At 46.1% G+C, this 18,528-nt stretch overlaps 1 protein-coding gene across 12 annotated transcripts in view; it reads right to left on the bottom strand.

Moving 5' to 3' along the window:
• Positions 1-18,528, bottom strand: part of LOC135203741 (ral GTPase-activating protein subunit alpha-1-like) — a 217,753-nt gene that overhangs the window by 58,390 nt on the left and 140,835 nt on the right. For 11 of the 12 annotated variants that reach the window (XR_010312009.1, XR_010312010.1, XM_064233673.1 and 8 more), the window contains exons 14-20: positions 15,444-15,585; positions 14,842-15,108; positions 11,853-11,930; positions 10,169-10,285; positions 9,522-9,721; positions 9,293-9,391; positions 1,137-1,292 (exon numbers count right to left, since the gene is read on the bottom strand). Coding sequence is in view for 10 of the 12 variants with exons in the window: in XM_064233673.1 (XP_064089743.1) it covers positions 1,137-1,292; positions 9,293-9,391; positions 9,522-9,721; positions 10,169-10,285; positions 11,853-11,930; positions 14,842-15,108; positions 15,444-15,585 (1,059 nt within the window). In the remaining 2 variants the exon portion in view is untranslated. The remainder of the gene's footprint in view (positions 1-1,136; positions 1,293-9,292; positions 9,392-9,521; positions 9,722-10,168; positions 10,286-11,852; positions 11,931-14,841; positions 15,109-15,443; positions 15,586-18,528) is intronic. The other variant, XM_064233679.1, reaches the window with a different exon arrangement.

The following is an 18,528-nucleotide window of genomic DNA, read 5'->3' as shown; positions in this document are numbered from 1 at the left end:
TGATCACTAACACTCTCCTTACCTTCCAACTGACGAATCTTCTGATCCATAGAACGAATCGTGGCTCTCAGAGCTGCCGCCTCCGAAGGCGAATCTTCGGCTTCGGTGCGGGGAGCAGGGGCTGCAACTTGGGAAGAAGGTTCTAATTCTACGTTAGTATTAGGATCCACATCCAACTCACTCATTCTAGATCTACTAGAACTTCTAGAGGAAGCCTTACGCACTCTATCACGTTCCAACTTCCTAACATAAGAAGAGAGAGCCTTATATTCTTCTTCATTCAATCCCTTACATTCACTACAAGGGTTAGCAAAAGAACATTCATTCCCCCTGCATTTCATGCAAACCGTGTGGGGGTCTACCGAAGCTTTCGGCAACCTCACCTTACATCCTTCATTCACGCAAACCCTAAACAAAACCGAAGTTTTAACTACTGAATCTAGGTCAGACATCGTTAAAGAAAATCAAAATCAAAATCAAACCGGTCCACAATCAGCATATGCCAAGCCAAACAAAGCGAATACGTCACCAAAAGAAGTCCAATTTAACTCCAGGCAAGCGAGAATCGAAAAACTATCGAGAGGAACCAACAACAGTTGTTATCGTTCCCGCGACAGAGAAAAATCTGACAAGCTAACGGGAGTGGTTCGTACATCCGCCACCCAGCAGCGGGTAAGGTAGACCACCTGACCTACCTGTCGCGTGTGCCGCGAGATTTGAAATTCTGTCGGGAACGTCGGAGACTATAGCTAAGTATATATCTGTCAGGGAAGTTCATGTACAAAAATACTTTATGGACAAAAACTACAGCAAGAAAATGCTGAAGATTGAAAACCAAGGTTTAATGAGCACAAAGTAAATGCATCAAGTAACATAATCCTACGTAAGAACAATTTATAGGAAATGACTGGGTACATTAAATCATTACTGGGTAGTTCAACAAAAGCACTAAGCTAAAATATTTAACTATCAAAGAACTGGCATAAATGACTTATTTCTAATACAATAAATCGACTAAATGGTTCTTCAAAACCTCGGTACGTAACTGAATCGACTGGAAACTACGAAGATTCTGCCTTGATTTCTTTACTGATCTGCTTCCAAAACAACAATGTTCACAATGAAATTCTGCCTACCTGATCAGGCCCAACAAGACCTTGATGAAGGACTCGGTAGAACTGAGTGAGGATATCTTTCGGTGGTGGGATGTCGTGCTGCCTCACCATCATCATGCAGAGTAATCGATATGCTGAGGTTTTGCCACGGTGAAATTGTGCTGGCAGTGTTAGGGCCTGCAGAAAAACAAGAAAATAAATAAGTACTACTACTATCATTATTATTACTCAAAGATGAACACTATTCATATGGAACAAGCCCACCGGGGTCACTGACTTGAAATTCACGCTTTCAAAGAATAATGTCAAATAACATGACAAGCAGCATTCTACACTATAAGTTTTAGGAGCAACATAAATGACTAACTTGTACATTAACCCTCTTACGCCGACTGGACGTATTTTACGTCGTTTTACAATGTGTTATATACCAAAATGATTGCAATTTAGTGTACATTACAACGAAAAAAAAGTAACTTGTTACCTTTAACCGTTTTGCGTACAGCGCAATTTGAATACAATTATATATGAAATTTCGTTTTTGCGCTATCATATATCATATTATTTATATATGATAATGATAATTTTTTTCATTTCTGATGGTTGCATACTAAATTTCAGCCAATGACAAAAAAAGGAGCCAAAAATGAACTCTTAATCTTGAAAACTAAGCGCGCTGTGATTTTTTGAAAAAAATATTTTTTCCGCTTCCGTGCTCACTCTGAAACACCTCCGGCACACGGGAGACAATTTTTTTTTACCGCTTCGGCGTAAGAGGGTTAACATGACAATTAGTCAAAAATTGTATTTTTCCTAACCATACAAATCTGAGGTCCTTTATCAATAGGAATGTAACTTGCGGCAGCTGGAACCGGTCGTAAGCTTCGAACAAGGGAGTTCAGTAGTTAACTGCTTGTCCGACAGTCAGCGCACCATGCGACTGGGAGGTGAAGAATCACTTTACTTTAGGCCCAGGAAAAACAGAGTGAGGGGTGGCATGAGGTGGGACTATGTGTAAAGGACCTCAGGTTTGTATAGTTAGGAAAAATACAATTTTCGACAAATTGTTATTTGTTCCGATACGTAATACAAACCATCAGTCCTTTAACAATAGGAAGACTCACTTCTTGGTGGGTGGAATCTGAGTCAATGAACAGACTGGTGTTCGTCCAACCTTGGTTCCCTCCCTGGTCGTAAGAGCAGAGGGAGGGATCCTAGCCTCTGCCCAATGATCGGGGTATGTACCGCAGGATCAATGTCAGACCTCTGGATCCAAGTAATAAGAGGGAGGCCAGCATAACTCTTAAAACTAGCAAGCAAGAACTTGTTCCTATTGCAAGAGGCAATATGAAGTCATGGGTTTGTCTCTTGTTGGCTTCCACTCCCCCCCCCTTGTTGGGGGAAGTGGTGGATAATCGCTCCTATCCCTAATGAAAGGGATAGGATGGAGCTCGGTCGAGTAGCTTACCTGCATCGGTCTCCTGTTCCAGCGTAGTGACGACCGCATCCCTCTGCCCACAGGTAGAGGGGGAGAAAAAGATTGGGAAGAGAAGCCAGTCACACTCTCTTTCACTGATCCATTCATGCTGTCACACAAGGATGCGATGCTGTTCTGTCCGCTCGGGTGCTGGGTAAGCTACACAGCCTGTTGAGCAGCCACCACGGGTCCCAAGGAAAAAGTGTCCAAGGACCTGTGGGCTATATCCTGAAGGTAGAAGGAGGTGAAGGTGGTCTGGTTGGTCCAGACCCCTGCCTTCAGGACCTGCGCCATGGAGAAGTTCATGAAGTTCTTGCGGAACGCAAGAGAAGGACCAATGCCTCTGACTTCGTGGGCTCTTGGACGAAGGGTACGGATTTCGTCGCTAACATCAGCTTCGTACACCCTCCTGATCACCTCACGCAGCCAGAAAGAAAGAGTGTTCTTGGATACTTCTTTCTTGGTCACCCCGGTGCTAACGAAGAGGAGTCGACACTCAGGCCTGAGGTGCCGAGTTCTCTTCAGATAGTGCCGTAGCGCCCTCACAGGACAAAGCAGCATCTCATCCGCATCGTTGTCGGTAAAGTCCAATAGGGAGGGGATCGTGAATGACTCGAACCGGTCGTCAGGAACTGAAGGATTCTGAGTCTTCGCTACAAAGTTGGGGACGAAATAGAGCGTCACAGATCCCCATCCCCTCGTATGCTTGACGTCGAAGGAAAGACCATGAAGTTCCCCTACTCTCTTTGCCGATGCCAGGGCCAGCAAGAAGAGGGTCTTGAGGGTCAGATCTCTGTCTGACGACTCTCAGAGTGGCTCGAAGGGACTTTGAGTCAGACTCCTAAGAACGAGAGTCACATCCCACACCGGGGGGCCTGAGTTCCCTGGGTGGGCACGACCTCTCGAAGCTCCTCATGAGAAGGTAGATCTCGAACGAGTTCGAGATATCCACTCCCCTCAGTTCCAGGACTAGGGCCAAGGCGGCCCTGTATCCTTTGACTGTGGGGACGGAGAGGAGCTTCTCTCGGCGAAGAAAAACGAGGAAATCCGTTACATGCTGAAGAATGGCTCTGAGAGGAGATAGACGCCGTGTACGACACCAACCACAGAAGACGGCCCACTTTCCCTGGTACACAGCTGCAGAAAACTGTCTGATATACCCAGCCATCTCTGTTGCTGCTCGGTGAGAAAAGCCTCTCGCTCGCAAGAGATGGTGGATAACAGCCAGCCGTGAGGACAAAGGGACTGGACTGACTGGTGGTACCGTTCCACGTGTGGCTGGCAGAGAAGGTTGTGCCAAGGGGGGAATCTCTCTTGGTGCTTCCGCAAGCAGAGCCAGCAGGTCCGGATACCAAATGCCATTTGGGAGCCACCAGGATCATCCGGAGATTCAGGGTGACCAGCACTCTGCTGATCACCTTGCGAATCAGATAGAACAGGGGAAAGGCGTAGACGAAGAGGTTGTCCCACAGGTGTTGAAGAGCGTCCTCTGCAGCTGCCCATGGGTCCGGCACAGCTGAGAAGAAAACCTGAAGTTTCCTGTTGTGCCGGGTGGCGAACAGATCTACGACTGGACGCCCCCACAGGTTGAAGAGCCTTTCCGCTACGTCTGGGAGTAGAGACCATTCGGTCCCTATCACCTGATCCTGACAGCTGAGCTTGTCTGCTACTACATTCCTCTTGCCTGGAATGTAGCGAGCTGACAGCACTACTGAGTGAGCCCCAGCCCAACGTCAACTGGTGCAACGGGAGGGACACTAGGGCCCCCCTGTTTGTTGACGTATGCCACTACTGTGGTGTTGTCGCACATCAACACCACCGAGTGTCCCATCAGACGGTCCTGGAACTCTTGGAGAGCAAGGAACGCTGCCTTGAGCACCAGAACATTGATGTGAAGGTGCTTGTCGTGATGATCACACATGCCTGCAGTCAGCAACTCCTCCAAGTGTGCACCCCATCCCTTGGTTGACGCGTCTGAAAACAGCAACATCCTGGGGGGGGGGAGCAGAGAGGCACTCCTCTTACGAGGTTCCTGTCGTCCAGCCACCAGGCTAGGTCCTGCCTCACCTCCTCCGTGAGGTACACAGGGAAGTATGGCGGGTCTCTTGCCTGTGACCAACTCTCCTTTAGTCTCCACTGGAGAGACCGCAGGTGAAGACGCCCGTGAGGGACTAACTTCTTGAGTGACGACAGGTGGCCGATCACGACCTGCCACTGCTGAGCTGGCTGTTCCTGCCAAGACAGGAACTGGTTGGCTGCCTCCCTGAATCTGCTGACCCGCGAGTCTGCGGAGAAGACTCGCCTTGCTACCGTATCGATCAGCATACCCAGGTACTTCATCCTCAGCTTGGGCTCAAGATCTGACTTCTTGAAGTTTACCACGATCCCCAGATTGCGGCAGAACTCGAGGAGTCGATCCCTGTCCCGTAGCAACTGCGAACGAGAACTCGCCAGGACTAACCAGTCATCGAGATACCTCAAAAGATGTATCCCTGACAAGTGGGCCCAAGCAGACACCAGAGTGAACACTCGCATGAACACCTGTGGGGCGGTTGAGAGACCAAAGCAAAGTGCCCTGAATTGGTACACCGTCCCATCGAGAATGAAGCGGAGGTACTTCCTGGAGGATTGATGGATGGGTATCTGGAAATATGCGTCCTTCAAGTCCACCGAAAGCATGAAGTCATTCTCCCTGATGGAGTTGAGCATGGAGTGTGCCGTCTCCATCGTGAACCGAGACTGGCGAACGAATCGGTTCAGGGAGAGAGATCTATCACTGGGCGCCAGCCCCCCGAAGACTTCTCCACCAGGAAAAGACGGCTGTAGAAGCCCGGTGACCGATCCCTGACGATCTCCACAGCTACTTTGCTCAGCATGGCTTGGACTTCCTGCCGAAGTGCTACATCCTTAGATGATCCGGAAACGTAAGTCTGAAGGTGGACCGGGTGTGAGGTGAGGGGTGGCTGAGACTCGAAGGGTAGTAGATACCCCTCCCAAAGGACGTCTACTATCCAGGTCTCTGCTTCATAGCGCTGCCATGTTGCCCAATGGCTCGCCAGGCATCCCCCCACTTCCGGCAGCAGATGAGGGGGAACGCCGTTCCTAGCGTTTCCCACCTCTCTTCGACTTCTTCCCAGCTCCCCCTCTTGAGAAGGAGGGCTGAGAGGAGGGCTGGTGGCGGTTGCTCCTTGAAGAAGTTGAAGGCAGAGTCTTTCCTCTAGGCTTCGACGATGCAATCGTCTTGGCCGCAGAGGAAGCGCTAACCAAACTTTTGGGCTTGGCCGCAGTAGCTTGAGCCTGCCCAGCCGCCTTCGAGACTGCCTGGTGTACTAAACGGTCACTGTCGTCAGTGCGCCGTCGTTCCACCGCAGCATCCACCATCTCTCCTGGGAAGAGAGAGGAGGAACTCCGCACCGGTCCGTTGCGAAGACCCAGAGCCGCCTCACGCCCGGCCGACCTGGTCACTCGGGTGAGGACTGCGTCCCTACGCCAAAGAACCAGGTTGGCCCACAGGTTTGCAGTCTGGTGGGCTAGGTAGGAGATGGCTCTACCTCCAGACTGGCACAGTCTCCCAAAAGCCGGGTCACCTTCAGGAGGGATATTCCCCGAGGTGGCCGCGACCTTAGACACTGTGAGGGACCACAGGTCTAGCCAGGAGACTGCTTGGAATGCCACCATGGCGGTCGATTCCAAGGTGAGTGCCTCTTGTTGCGAGAACCATAGGTTCTCCGACAGGAGCTGCTGCAGAGACACCCCCGGAGTTAGCCTAACTAGCTCCGGGTTCACCTGTTTGGGCGGCATAGGGTCCTCCGATGGCACATAGAACCTTCTCTGTTGCAGTAGAGGCGGGGGAAGTAGCTTGGAAGACCTGCCAGACCGTAGCGAACCCTCCAGTCCGGAGAAGAGAGTGTCCACCTGGCCTAGCACCGAGTCAGCCAGAGCAGATCGCGGCAGACCCACCGTCGTCCTGGGTTCCTTCTTAGGACCCCAGAATGACTCGAGCCTGGACGTAGGCTCAGAAGGTGGGAGCGGCGATCCTTCCCCAAGGTCGTTGTGCTGACGGATCAGCGCAATAACCTCCGAAAACGACCTCTGGATCTCGGGAGTGACCATGTCCTGTGGAGTAGGACTGTCAAGTCCCTCCAGCAAGAACGCCTCCCGAGATCCTCCTCCTTCAGGAGGAGGAACCGCAACAGACCCCTCCTGGTCTCCTCCGGCCACTTGCGCATACGATCTCGTTGGTCCTAAGACCGTGCCAGGCTCGTAGGGCGTCATGGTGGGATTGTGAGGAGCGTGCTCCCCACGATCACTCCGGTTCGCCTCGCTCTTCCCGGTGTAACCCGAGGAAGTTGAAGGGATCGGAGAGGAAGACCTGACGCTCCCCCCTCGCCCACCGGCAGAACCGGTGTGCTTGGGGGGCTGCAGGCGATCACCAACCCGCGGTGGCGATCAAGCTGCAGGCCTGGTCGCGCGGCTCTCCGGGGGAGAGCAGCTGGACCGAGAACCGTGGCGCCGGTCCTGAGTGTCAGAGGAGCTGCTGCTGGTCCTCCTACCCGCCCGGTCCCGGTGGGAGCGGCGGTCAGGGGACCAGCAGAGTCTGCTGTCGTGGTGGGAGTGGGGCCTGTCCTCACAGCGCGTCGTGCCGCTGGAATCGGCCGAAGCCGGTTCGGCCGATCGAGGGGACCTCTTCCTTGCCTTGGCCCGCGACCGGTCTGGGACCGTCGCAACAATCCTGGGTACCCGCGTATCGCTACGAGAGCAATCGCCGGTCTGGCGGGAGTCACCTGAGCGACTCTCACCAATCTTCCATCTTCCGCTCAGTGCCTCGGTCCTGACACCGAGCGAACTAGGAAGCCTGAGCCTTGGCTGCACAGTCACCCACAGGCGACCACCCACCCGGTACCTCTCGCAAACGAGATGCAGAGATGGAATCTGATGTAGCGGCAGAGACCCTAACACCAGGTGAGGAGGTACGGTGTTAGCTGGTACCCATCTGGTCCCCGTCTTCTTCCTTGCGGAAGGAGAGACAGGCCCCGCCCCCGAAGGAGTGGGAGGACCAGCGGAAGACCCCCCCGTCACACCAGAGTGAGACAGGCCCTTAGAAGCTCCCGAAGGAGACTTCTTAGGGGGGGAGGAGGCGGCCTTCTTCCTCGGCTGTGAAGCCTTGGAAGTTGAAGGAGAGAGGCGGCAGCAGACGACGACAAAGAAGACTATGAAGACGACGACGACACCTTCCTCTTCTTCTTCTTCTTCGTCAGCTTCCTCAGGACAGTCGTCAGGTCCTCCATCCAGGACAGAGCCGGGGCAATTGCCGAAGTAACACGGCCCGGCTGCACCTGTCCGGAAGGACCCGCGACTGGAGCAGCAACCCCACAGGCAGGAACGACGTCGGCAGGGGTTGGTCCAGGTACAGCAGGGGGCGGGGGCAGCAGCCAGCGACATCCTGGGTACTGTGAGAACCAAACATGGCCCCGCGGCAGGCATACCTGAGGAAGCAAAGGTTGGGTTAGTAGGGGGGGTGCCCCCTTGCCCCCCCCCCCCCAGGGGGGGGAGAGAGAGAGAGAGAGAGAGGAGTATTTGTATTTTGATTGAGATTTGTGCTTTTGTTTTTCTTTTTCTGATGTTTGAGCGATGAGAACGAGAGAGATTCGAGAGAGAGAGAGAGAGAGAGAGAGAGAGAGAGAGAGGAGTGTCCCACCCCCCGAGCGAACGGAAGACCCCGAGTACAACTGAATGTTGGGGTATCTCGCCCCCTCCTCCTCGCTCGACGGATCAGGCAAAAAGGAGGAGCAAGAAACAACCCCCCTCCCCAAGGGGAAGGAGCCATACGCGGGAGTTAAGATGGGAGGAAAGAAGACGAGCGTCCGAGACCAGGGGAGTAGCCGGAAAACTTTCCGTTGACTCCCTGGAAGGCTTACGTCGCTTCCTCCTCCCCTCAAATCGCGCCCACTGCTCCTCCGACCACACACAACAAATATCACAGGTCTCGGTAAGAGCATTCGCGCCCCAACACCGAGCACATAAATCATGAGGGTCAACTTCAGGAAAGGAGCGGAAGGCCCCACACTTATGGCCCTCCACACCAGGGCATCTGCGGCTGATGGGGGGGCGTGGGGAACTCTCCAGCTCACGAGAATCCATAATAAAATGAAAATACAAAAGTCATAAGTACTTACAGGATTTTCACACAAACACACTAGTAAGAGACGGCAAACCAAAGTTTGAGGAACGAAGCATGCGACGATGGCGGGCAGAGAGAAGTGGAGAATACGTCTGTCACCCAGCACGGCCGAAAGCAAAGTGATTCTTCACCTCCCAGTCGCGCGGTGCGCTGACTGTCTGACAAGCAGTTAACTACCGAACTCCCTTGTTCGAAGCTTACGACCTGTTCCAGCTGCCGCAAGTTACATTCCTATTGTTAAAGGACCGATGGTTTGTATTACGTATCGGAACAAATGGAACATTCGTAACTTTTCAATGGCAGTTTGATAGTTTTTAAGATCTATACCAATGATTTCATTGCCAAGCAAAGTAGTCTAAACTGTCAAGTATATAAATACTTGAAACTATTGAGACAACATCCCGGAAAATCTTATATCTTTCCATGCTTTTTTTTCTTTTCCATTAACACAGCTTATCTAAATTGCAAAGGGGTTAATGATACTAAAGCAACACTCTGTCATTCATTTTACCACCTCACCTTGAAACACCAAGGAGCGACTAGCAGGAGAGGAGGTATGAGTTCTGGAGGCTCAGGGCTGCTTTGGTTATCCACTGATATACTCTGGTTGTTCCGTAACTGCAAAATATCAAGACAAAAGGCATACGAATATCTGTGCTTTGGCATGCTTAAAATACACCTGCTCAGTACTGGAGAAAATCAAACTTCAAAACAAAATGATCTGACAGAATAAGAGGGACTTTACTACCTTCACTAGAGTTTCTGTGAGTTCGGAGAGGTACTTGAAGATCTGCGCATGTATGTTGGGAGAAGCAACGTCATTAGGATCCCCAAGGAGACCTAGCACTCGTCGCCACAACACGACAGCTACGTCTGGAAGCCACCCACGGACTGTGCCTCCAGACATAACTGAACGCTGTTCCGACGACAAACCTCCCTCTAAAGTGTCTGAAGACAGAAACAGAATCATTTCTGATTAAATCTGGAAATACTGAATATACTGTATTATATATCAAATACAGCCCATCAACAACCATAAATACAACCCATCAACAACCATAAATACAACCCATCAACAACCATAAATACAGCCCATCAACAACCAATAGGAACCAGCTCAAGAAGAGCCTTTATTAGGCTCAGAGGTCTGGATAAACTAATCCTTTATAATATAATAATAATAACAACCACCAATAGGGGTATCCAAAAGATAAGACAAAGATTTTAAAATGACTATAGTACAAAACATTAACCTTACAATTACTTTAATACAATATAGGTTCAGGGGTAAGCAAGCTAACTACTACTGTAAGTATAGTCTGAATAAATGAAACATTCATTTCTATGGTTGGTAATAAAATAGCAATTAAAAAAAAACCATGAAAGGCAGCTTACCTATACTTGCTGTGTCACCCCCAAGTTCAATCTGCATTGGAGAATCTTTCATGGAGGATGATTCCACACCAGAAGAGGGAGATGGAGATGGTGTGCGAGAATCTTCATCCCCATAACCTAGCAATTATAAAGATATCATTACCTGAGACCGTATAGTATTTGGAGAGTGCCCGCATTCACCCTGGAAAATGAATCTAGTGTGATCAACTTCAAAAAATCTTGAAAAACTAAACAGAAGCATGTGATTCTAAAGAATATATTTTTTACGAGTTCTTAATGCAAACCCAGAATTAAAAGTTACCATCTTATTTGCCAGCAAGCAAATGTTCCCAGACTGCTATAATTTTCTAAAAGAAGACCAATAATATCCCAACATGAGATGAAAGCACACCTGCAGCAAGATCCATTCATCTCAGCTGTTAACCCAGCTTCGTTCTTGGTGTATTTAGCATCTGCCTACTGGAATGTGGGGCAGTGGATAGAAAATTGTGGATAAGTTGTGGGTTTGTTTTTAAAATGCTTTGATTTTTAAAAAATCACAGTTCTTCAGGTACAAACCAGTCACTTATCATATCCACAACTCACTTTATGTAGAGAGGATCCAAACTATCAAGGTCCTCGTTTGAAACTTGAGGGATCTGAATCTGTCTGATACATGAGATAAGATAGGCAGGATAAACTGATTCACTACACAGGGAGAGGTACGTGTGTCAGGCCCTGGAATGGCAGTAAGATAAGAAGTTTGAACACTGTAGTGTGAAGCACCGAGTACAAATGCATGCGTCTCATTCAAAAACATTTCAATATAGAGGTTTATCAAATGTAACCTCTGTAAGTGACATAAAAACTGATATCCAGAGAAGTGTGTATCACTTTGGATGCTGTAATGAAATTGTGACAAAAAGAGTGAGAGGAAGCAGGTGACAGTTTAACTTGCCTATAAATTTCCACAGAAACAGACTGCCTTACGACTACTACAGGACTTGATGAGAATGACTCTAAACCACCTGTAGGTGACATCCCTTGAATAAAATTCTGTGAGTGTTAATCCTAAAAAAAATTCTAGCTTGCCAGTTCAGACCAGATGAATCTCACCAGCCCCAATTGGTATACTTAAGTTCTTCCTCTCTCAGTTTTTCTGGGAGCACTAAACTGACAAACAAAGTGGAACTTAGTTATGGGTTTGTACTGAAAAAAACTGACAATCAATATGACAGACTGGACATTTTTGTCTATGAAATAGACATATATCTGTAATAAACCAATGACTGTAATCTGCTTCTTGTAAGTATATACTGTAGCCCTTTGAAAACAAAAAAAAATAATTCAACCAAAATCATTCCAGAAAAGTAAGCTGTATTGTGTAAGTCTTCCATCCATAGTTGAATAATTTTTATGACTTGCTTAAAAAAAGTTCTCTGTCATATAAGCATGGAGAGGGAGTCTACACTTCAGATTCAATACCAACTAACTGATAACTGATACTTTACCCAAATTGTGTGAGTTCTACTTCAAAGTTAAACCAAAGTGGTCGCAATTTATTTACCAAACAAAATCCACTGGGCACAATTAAAACAAACCCTTCATAGTCAATACTTGTAACTATATACGTATATGCATTCACCATCACAAACCCTTCGCGCAATGAAGCTGCAAAAAGCCGGAGGGGGAGCTCTGGACCTACCGTGTGAGAGGGTCTCCAGCGACTTTGACCTGGTGCCGTGCAGGTAACGGTGCGTGGGTACTTGGCCGTCACAGTCCCCTGGGATTGTAGGTAACCATTCATGAACAAAACTACATTCCTCAAGCACTACGTTCTATGTTCATCAAGCATACTGATTTCAAATATCAATGAACAAAATTAAATAAATAAACGAAAACTTCTCATCTCTTTCAATTGATCACAGAGGCACTGAAGTACATGATGTTTACATGACTGCATTTACATAATACAGGGACAGACCCACATTCTTTGTTACAGAAATAAACAAATGAAAATGTGCAGATATGAAGGTCTAATTTTGACATGTAGGCTAGAATTAGTTGGGATCAGGGGGAAAAGGTTTTACAGTATTCCAAACACTTATATCATTGGGCTGTGAGATTTCAACAGGTAAAATTATGATGGGAAGGTTTTGCTACACATCATTTAAATCGGGGTGGTCAAACAATTACATTCTACTCCTTACAAAGTGTATTATGCTATCTTTGTTACAAACAACTTGGTGCTGGCTACACTAAAACATGACAATATACACCATCTTGCCATTATACATTGAGAAGACTTTCATCAGCTAAGTTTTAAGATTTTGTTTTTACTCTCAAACTTTAATGGGAACTTATCAGAACATAAATGTCTGTAATTGATTAACAAAGTACATTAAGGGTGCTCAGGCTCTTGCAAAAATTTATCCCAGTCAAAGAATCAAATTATAGGTAATAAATACCAAACAAGGTAAAAGTCCATTAGTAGAGCAGCCACTTCAACTGATTAATTCAGTATTTTTGCAAACTCAAATAGCTGGTATCATTAGGGCATTGAAAACTAACAGAACATACTGCATTTCCTTCGCCTTGTAACTACAGAGGGAGTTACAATGCACAATTTTCAAACATTTTTCATAGGAAATGATGCACTACTGTAGCATACTACATACTCAACAAATTAAATGAATATACTTCACACAGACAAAAAAGGGAGGGGGAGGTTTCGGTATTTTTACAAATAACTCAAAATTTGTTTATTACTACATATTTAAAACTTCTAAAAACAATACAATAAGGGACCAACATCTCTATACTTGTGGACTTTTTCCTTACATATTTGTAATATCTTTTCAGTACTCAATAACGACAACAATGCAACACAAATGGTCAGCCAAAGTAAATGCAAGACCATGAAAGAAAGGACAAAATCCAGAATACCTCAAAGAACAAATAGGTTCATCTCTCACTATAACAACATTGCTGAAGAACATCAAGATTAATCTGGGTTCCTTCACAAGAAATACTCTGCTATGCATGCTCACTAATTATTATTTCCAATCCTTCTCTTACAAACTCTGCAATGATCAAGTGGAAGAAACTCTCAATAATGAACTGAGATGGACTAAATTCTTCAATTTATAATGGCTGCTGATCATCTACTCCCCAATGAACAGGACTATTTCAGCTGCTAAAACTCCCCAGATTGATAATATACTGCAAGATACTTTGTAACTTTTGCCTTCAAATACGTACTAAGAAGAATTTTACCAATTAAGAACAAATCTTGCAATAACCTGAGTCCATGTTTTTATTGACCAAACACAAAATGCACAAGAAAGTAAATAATAAATAATTTCTGCCATCCTCCAACAAAACAAAGTATCTAGTTCAAAACTAATAATAGTTCTTTCAGAGCTTGACTATCCATTACCTGCTACAACTTCTATCCTTTGTTTAAAAATTATTCATTTAAGTGTACACATTCTTATAAAAAACCAATGTTGTTCTTACTGAAATGCCTAAACCAACTTGAAATTTTTTGGGATATTCTGGCTCTTATCCAAATGAAACAAAGTTTTGTCCAATACAAGTATTTTCCATGTTAACAAAATTGGCTCCACTCAAACCTATTTGTAAATGGAAGAATCATCTAAAATGCACTATAATTTCAATCAAATCAGTTCAGCTTTTAGATAAAATTACAAGCACGTTAAAACTTGAAGCCAGCAATTTCTTTCAAAAAGTTCACATGACTTTATCCAAGACTTCCGGGATGACACACCAAATACAAAACAAAAACGTCTACAATTAAACACGCTAAATTTAAACTGCATCTGTGACCATTCCCTGAGGAAAGGACATTGTCACCAGCAGGACAACCTCTGTTAGCCATACACACATCCACAAGTGCATCCAGTACACCTGGCTAACAGTGCACAGTGAAATCCATGCTGTGTGAAAATCTTGCACAGGACATCACCCTCTTTGCAGATCTTTGACACATAATAATTGTGAGAGCCAGGGAGCAGGGGTTAGCATTTGAGGGCGTGGCCTTAGGCACATAAAAGCATGTTACATTAACTTGATAAACCAGGTGCTAGCTGGCAGTGACAAAGCAGCAGTGATGATGAAATGCAACTTTCAACGCGATACTGGTTACCTGATAACATTCAAGATGCCATTAGTCTGAATAAAATTCTATATCATTGTTTTACGTGATGTTTGCTTCCTCGTACCAACAATCTAACGCAGTCAAGTCCCTGTGTAGTTAATTTGCTTTTATGGACGTTTCTGCTTCTAATATTACACTAGCAAACATTCTTACAACAGCACTCTTGATAGATTGCACAACACTAGTATTTACAATTACAACACTTGCATTGGACAAACACTTTGCTACATGATAATAAATATGACAGTACTGGTAAGCTATACTGAGCAGCAATGTCATCAAACTTCAATTCAATAACTGGGTATTGTATACACCATCTAAACATCTGATGACAAACGTCCTACTAACAGCACACACACACACAGAGAAAGCGCATCTAAGAAATATCAGAGATTGACCAATGCAAAGTACAAGCCACTTCCACTGGCACAAGAAATTTACAATTGAAACCCCACAACATGAATGGCAAGCAATAAGGAATACAGCTGTGAAGAAAACACCACTTGTAACTTACCATGAGATTGTGCTCTGCCAGATCGTCTCCTCAACAGCAAGCTCGACTCTGAGAGCGAACGCGTCAGACGTCTACCCAGGATATGATGGTGCGGATGATGAGGATGAGAATGGGGGTGGTGGTGATGATGGTGGTGTGAATGTTCACCCGAAGGATGATGTGGGGACAACTTGGGGCTGCCACTGCTTCCGCCAGCACCTGCCTTCAGAGAACCTCCTCCAGAGCTTCCGCGGCGTTTCCGACTAAACGGGCTCCTTTCACTGCTCCCTGAAGGATGACATGAATTCAACAGACAAACCAGTTTCTAGCACCATTTCATCTGGTCAAACTTCAAATAGTACGTTTGTTGAACATAAGAAAAATAGAGGCTACTCCTCAAGTAAGAGAAAGAAAAGGTTTTCTGGCAATTGTTTGCATCTAAAATTGAACCACAACCATTTTCTATCAGAAAAGGTACCTGTAATTTTTTGTACTATAATGATATAAAAAATGATTGCCAACACACTATTCTGCTAACTTGTCAGTATCAAAACCTCTGCCATAAGTCAGGGATTGTTGAGTGTAGGTTATTACACACTTGTAATAACAAAAACACAACTCACCATGAGAACTACTATGGTCCCCTTGCGACTCCTCTTGTAAATGAGATAATGGAGGACCACCTGGTTGATGGTTGTCATTATTGTTGGCCTGCCTATCCATGCGTACGCTGCTCCAGCTTCGGGCAAAACTATTTCTCACAGACTGTTGTAACGAATATTAAGGGGAAAACATTATTTTAATCCAGAATACCCATGCTTTATCCCTTACAGAGACTTATCACTTAAAACAATGATAAAATTACAGAAAAATTTTGGCCAAACCACTTAAAAACCAAAATTTTTGAAAGTAAATTGTATTTTTCCTAACTATACAAACCTGAAGTCCTTTACATAAGGAATTGCTTTTGGCGTTAGCTGGAATTACGGTCGTTAAATTCTTGAATAAGGTGGTTAGGCAGTAACTAATGTGTGGCAGGTAGGTAGGCCAGCCTACCCGGATGTAAACACTCCACTTTGCCTTTCGGCCCAAGTTCAGATTGAGAGGTGGCATGAGGTGGGCATATATGTAAAGGACCTCAGGTTTTCATAGTTAGGAAAAATACAATTTACTTTAAAAAATTGTGATTTGTTCCTACACAATATACAAACCCTCAGCCCTTTACATAAGGAAGACTCACGGACTGGTGGGAGGCATATGAGTGAGCCTCTAGAACTGACTGGAGTTCTACACACCTAGGCTACTCCTCCTGGTCATAAGAGCGAGGAGTGCCCTGCCTCTGACAACTTGATCGGAATATAGGAGCTGCATGATCAAGAGTCAGACTTCTGGGCCTTTTCAAAATGAGTGAGGAATCGTGACTCATCCGAAAAAGGGTTGTGAAGAATATTTGGCGTCGGAGACATTAATGCAAAGTTCTGGGAAGGGTTTGTATTATTGCCAGTCTCCTTCCTCCCCTTGCTAGAGGAAGGAGCGGGATTGCTTCTATGATTCTGATAAGAAACATAAAAAGGATGTTTATGTATAAGCTTACCGCATCAATTGTCCGACCAGCCAGTGTAAGTTCGAGTCCTATCCTCAACCTAAAGGAAGAGGAGTGGAAGGACGAGGTGTGGAAAGAGGAGGGAGCCAGTCACTCTCGCACCCTTCTTACTTCTACAACTGCACACCATGGACGAGATGCAACTTGTCCTCTTGAAGGAGCTGGGTAAGCAAACACAACCTGCAAGCATCCACCACTGGTCCAAGGAAATGAGCTTCCAAGGACCTGTGGGCAGACCCAAAGGGAAAGATAGATATGGTCGCAATGACCTTATCCATCTTCCTGTCCGACACATTCTTCGGAGTGATGACCAGTACCCATCCACTGGGCTATCCAACTGCAGCGAAGTCTCTCACGGTCTCGTAATATCCGCAGCGGATAAAGACACCGACAATCAATGGTGGGTGTCGATCCTTATGGGTACAGGAACACGCCAATAGGACAAAGTAATGACTGATCTGGATCAACTGATACAAAGTCCACAGCATAGCTCGTGACAGTCTCTTCAACAGCTACCGACTGACTGCACTCGGTGTGACCGTGTGAGGCGAGCAGTCACGCATCCGAGATGTAGTCACGTGACACTCCCCTTTTGAAGGGTTATGCCGAGAGACCATACATATCGTCTATCTTGTTGCCACCGATGTTGGGAGACGAGATGATGATTCTCTCAAGGCATGTGCCCATCAGACGAAAGTCAATTGCCTTCTAGAGACCGAGGTTCTGATGGCAAGACAGAAGTTCTCATAGTAGTTGAATCTCAACTAAGGAGAAACAATACTATATGCTAGTGAAAGAATAGATGAATGCGGACCTACGTCTTCACAGTTGGATCGAGAGAAGTAACCTCTCAAGATTCTGAACATAGAAAAAGTCCCGTGGATGACACCAACCAGTGAAGATGGCTTTAATCCCTGTTGTTTACAGAGGACTCAAATAGCTAAACTGCTTTCATCACTGTTCGGTGAGAAAGTCAGAGTTTACAATGAAAGTGGAGCGTCTTTCAGTAATGAAATCAGGGATTGTACTGCCTGAAGAACTGCTTCTGGTGGGCTGGATCAGGGAGGACATTTCTATTACCTTGGAAGCAGAGCTGGCAGGGCGGGGAACAGACAAAGTCTTCTGTTATTCATTTACAATTCGGGGTGAACAAAGAATAATTGCACACCTTACGAATTACGAAATGTATATTAGAAGACAAACTCAGATTGTCTGAAGAATATCATTCTGCGCCATCGCAGTGGGAGGTGCGATGAAGCGGAAGGCTAGGCTACAGACTTCTGTTACCGTGAGGTAAACAGAAAGATGATAACCAGTCTAGTGAGATATCTCTATCTGAAAATTCTCACAACGGCAAAAGGCAATGCAGGAGAGATGGTCATACACGTATGCAAGAATTCCAGCCGACCAGAGACCTAAATCTGTGATTGCCGGGCAGAGGTTCGAATTGGCTTTCAACCTTGACAGAGAGACAATTCCAACCGAAATATCTCGGAGAGCAAGCTGAGGCAGGCTGGCAGCGCAGTACACCGCTAGCTCTCGCTAAACTTGTCATTATCCTGAGTTGCCAGGTATTCCATTCCATGAAGGAAAATATGATGATCTCAAAGAGGAGGATGACGACACCTGACAACCTCTCTTCCTCTTCGATTCCTTCAAATTCTGCCAGACTTCTACCATCAGGAATAGATAAACATCACAGGGCAGCGGCAAAAGCTTCGTCCAGTGACGTAACTCCAGGCTAGTAGTGGTAAATGAAAGAGATTACCAGCAGGGGATCAGCATACACACTCGAGGACCAGTATCCCAACATGCAACAAGTCACAGGTACAATTCCAAGGTTAGGATAACCAATACGAAGAGCATCCAACCAATACTGCTGTAAACACAACCACCTCTGTTAGTCTGTAAAATAAAGCAAAATCGGTTAAAAGTAATAAGGATATTACTCTCGCATCCAAGGGCACCACCCTCCAAAGTGAGAGGAGATCCCCCAAACACCGATAGTAAGTGAAAGGATGAAGAAGAGAAATTACCAGAAAAAACAAAACAAAGGACCAACCTTTGAAGTTCCCCTCGGTAATTCCCAAAACGCAAGCGTAAAT

This window comes from Macrobrachium nipponense, chromosome 36 (assembly GCF_015104395.2).
Source record: "Macrobrachium nipponense isolate FS-2020 chromosome 36, ASM1510439v2, whole genome shotgun sequence".
Classification (NCBI taxonomy): Eukaryota; Metazoa; Arthropoda; class Malacostraca; order Decapoda; family Palaemonidae; genus Macrobrachium; species Macrobrachium nipponense.
The sequence above is the reverse complement of the archived record's forward strand: the minus strand, read 5'-3'. Positions and strand labels throughout refer to the sequence as shown.